Below are 2,041 nucleotides of genomic sequence, written 5' to 3' on the forward strand. Positions count from 1 at the left end.
CCTGCGGCAGGGGCCTGGGGCGGCCCACCCCCTGCGCCCTGCGCGTCTGTTCCCATTCGCGGGGCTCCCGGCTGGACGCCCGCCCTTCCCGGGCCGCAGGGTGTCGCTGCCGGCAGGAGGGGTGGCCGGGATGCGCCCCTGGGAGCCCCGGCCGCGCCCACGCTGCAGAGGCTCCTTGCCCCGCGCCTCGGGACGGCTTAGGCAGGACCCGTGCGCCCCTTTCCTGGCTGCAGGCCGCGGAGGCCGCGGCCCTGCGTTTGGTCCCTTCCCGGGACCCTTGTCTTTCTGTTGTTGTTGTTAAATATTTGTTTATTTGTGCATCCAGAACTGGGGTACAGGCCAGAGGTGCAGGCGTGGTGAGAGGACCCCCCAGAGACCGAGTGGGGAGCAGAACAGGCCGACTGACCAAGTACCCTGCTGAGGGGCCAGGAGAGGTCTGCTGCACCCTGTGGTCACCTCCGGGGCAGGCGGGGATCAAACCCATGCGGAAGTGGCTTTAGCTTCTCAGTGCTGCGCTCTAACCTGCTGCACCCCAGGGAGGGCCCCAGCACCCTTTTCTTTTTTTTTTCCAGCACCCTTTTCTAAGGACTGTTGCTTTGCTTCTTGGGCCTGCTGGGCCTCATAGGCCCCTGCGTTGTGCGTGCCCAGACCATTGGGCGCGGCCGGACCAGTGGTCAGAACCCAGAAGGGCGTTCCCCGGGCACTCAGTGGCTGGCGGGGGTCGGCCAGGCGGGCAGGGCACAGCAGGCCTGTGGCCTGAGCGGGGGTGGCGTGTGGAGTCTTGGCTTTCGTGCCACACTTAGGGGTGGGCTAGCGCAGGCCGGCTGGGCTCCTGTGCCCGCTGTCTGGCTGCAGGGGACTCGCGTCCCTCCCTGGTGCCTCAGTTTCCCTCTCTGGACAAGTAGTCTTAGTACCTCGGGGCCTGGAGGGCTGGGGCCCGCAGTCTCAGGGGGTGCATCCCTGCCCAGCCGGGGACAGCGGAGGGAGACTAGGCCAGGGTGGGCAGGCCGCTCTTAAGCGAGCATGGAGGTGTGTCCGAGGCGGCCCGGCAAGCACCCGCGGACCGGGGGGCTGCGGTCACGGAAACTGGCACCCCTACTTCGGGGCCTGCAGTCTGACACCCGGCCGGCGGGGTCTGCCCCTCGGTCCCGGGAGGGCGCTCCCGCCTGCCTCCTGAGTCACTTGGCCTCTCCTGTGTCGGGGCTCTTGCCCAGGTCTGGGCTCGTTGCAGGAGCAGCAGCGTGACCGCAGCTGAGGGCCCTTACCGAGGCTACTGCTCCCGGGCACGGTGACTTCACGCGGACACGTCTTTCTGGGCGCCACCCCGGAGCGGGGGCGGCCCCATTTCTCTCGAAGGGCTCCTCGCCAGCTCCTGTCCTAAGCAGGCGCCCCCCACCCAGCCACCACCTTGCGGAGTATTCCGTGGGAGGTCGCCTGCCCCGGCCCTGCTGCTGGTGGCTCCGGCCTCTGCCAGAGGAGCACGCGTGCCCCGCGCCGGCATCGGCTCGGGCCCGCCGGGGAGCGCGCCACTCCCCGCGCCCCGAGAGCCACGCTCCGCGGTGAGTCGCTGTTCTTCCCTCCCAGACCTGCGCGCGGCGTTTGAGATCATCTGTGACAACGTGGGAAAGGACTGGAGAAGGCTGGCCCGGCAGCTGGGCGTGTCTGACGCCAAGATCGACGCCATCGAGGAGCGGCACCCCCGGAACCTCATGGAGCAGGTGCGGGAGCTGCTGCGCGTCTGGAAGAGCGCGGCGCGGGAGGACGCGGGCGTGGCCCCCCTGGTGGCGGCGCTCAGGGCCTGCCGCTTGAACCTGGTGGCCGACCTCATCGAAGAGGACCTGGCCAGGGCCTCCGGGACGTGAGCAGGAGTGGCGCCCTCCCCGGCGTCCTGAGGCTCGGGCCCCCCGAAGGCCTGGCGCCGAGCTGCTCCCCCTGGGGCGCACGGGGCCTCTGCGCAAGTGACCAGCCAGGCCGGACCCAGCGTGAGCCCCGGTCCGCCTCGCCGAGGCCCTCTGGGCGCCGAGCAGCCTCACCGGTGGCG

The 2,041-nt window shown here is 70.2% G+C and overlaps 1 protein-coding gene across 1 annotated transcript; it reads left to right on the forward strand.

Moving 5' to 3' along the window:
• Positions 1-1,023: 1,023 nt before the first annotated feature.
• On the forward strand, positions 1,024-2,035 carry FADD (Fas (TNFRSF6)-associated via death domain). The gene is made up of 2 exons (XM_012734321.1): positions 1,024-1,029; positions 1,386-2,035. The coding sequence occupies exons 1-2, from the start codon at positions 1,024-1,026 to the stop codon at positions 1,860-1,862; spliced, it is 483 nt and encodes a 160-aa protein (XP_012589775.1). The 3' UTR covers positions 1,863-2,035.
• Positions 2,036-2,041: the final 6 nt, after the last annotated feature.

The sequence above is a fragment of the Condylura cristata genome, unplaced genomic scaffold (genome assembly GCF_000260355.1).
Source record: "Condylura cristata isolate star-nosed mole 26May11 unplaced genomic scaffold, ConCri1.0 scaffold00054, whole genome shotgun sequence".
In the NCBI taxonomy this organism is placed as follows: domain Eukaryota; kingdom Metazoa; phylum Chordata; class Mammalia; order Eulipotyphla; family Talpidae; genus Condylura; species Condylura cristata.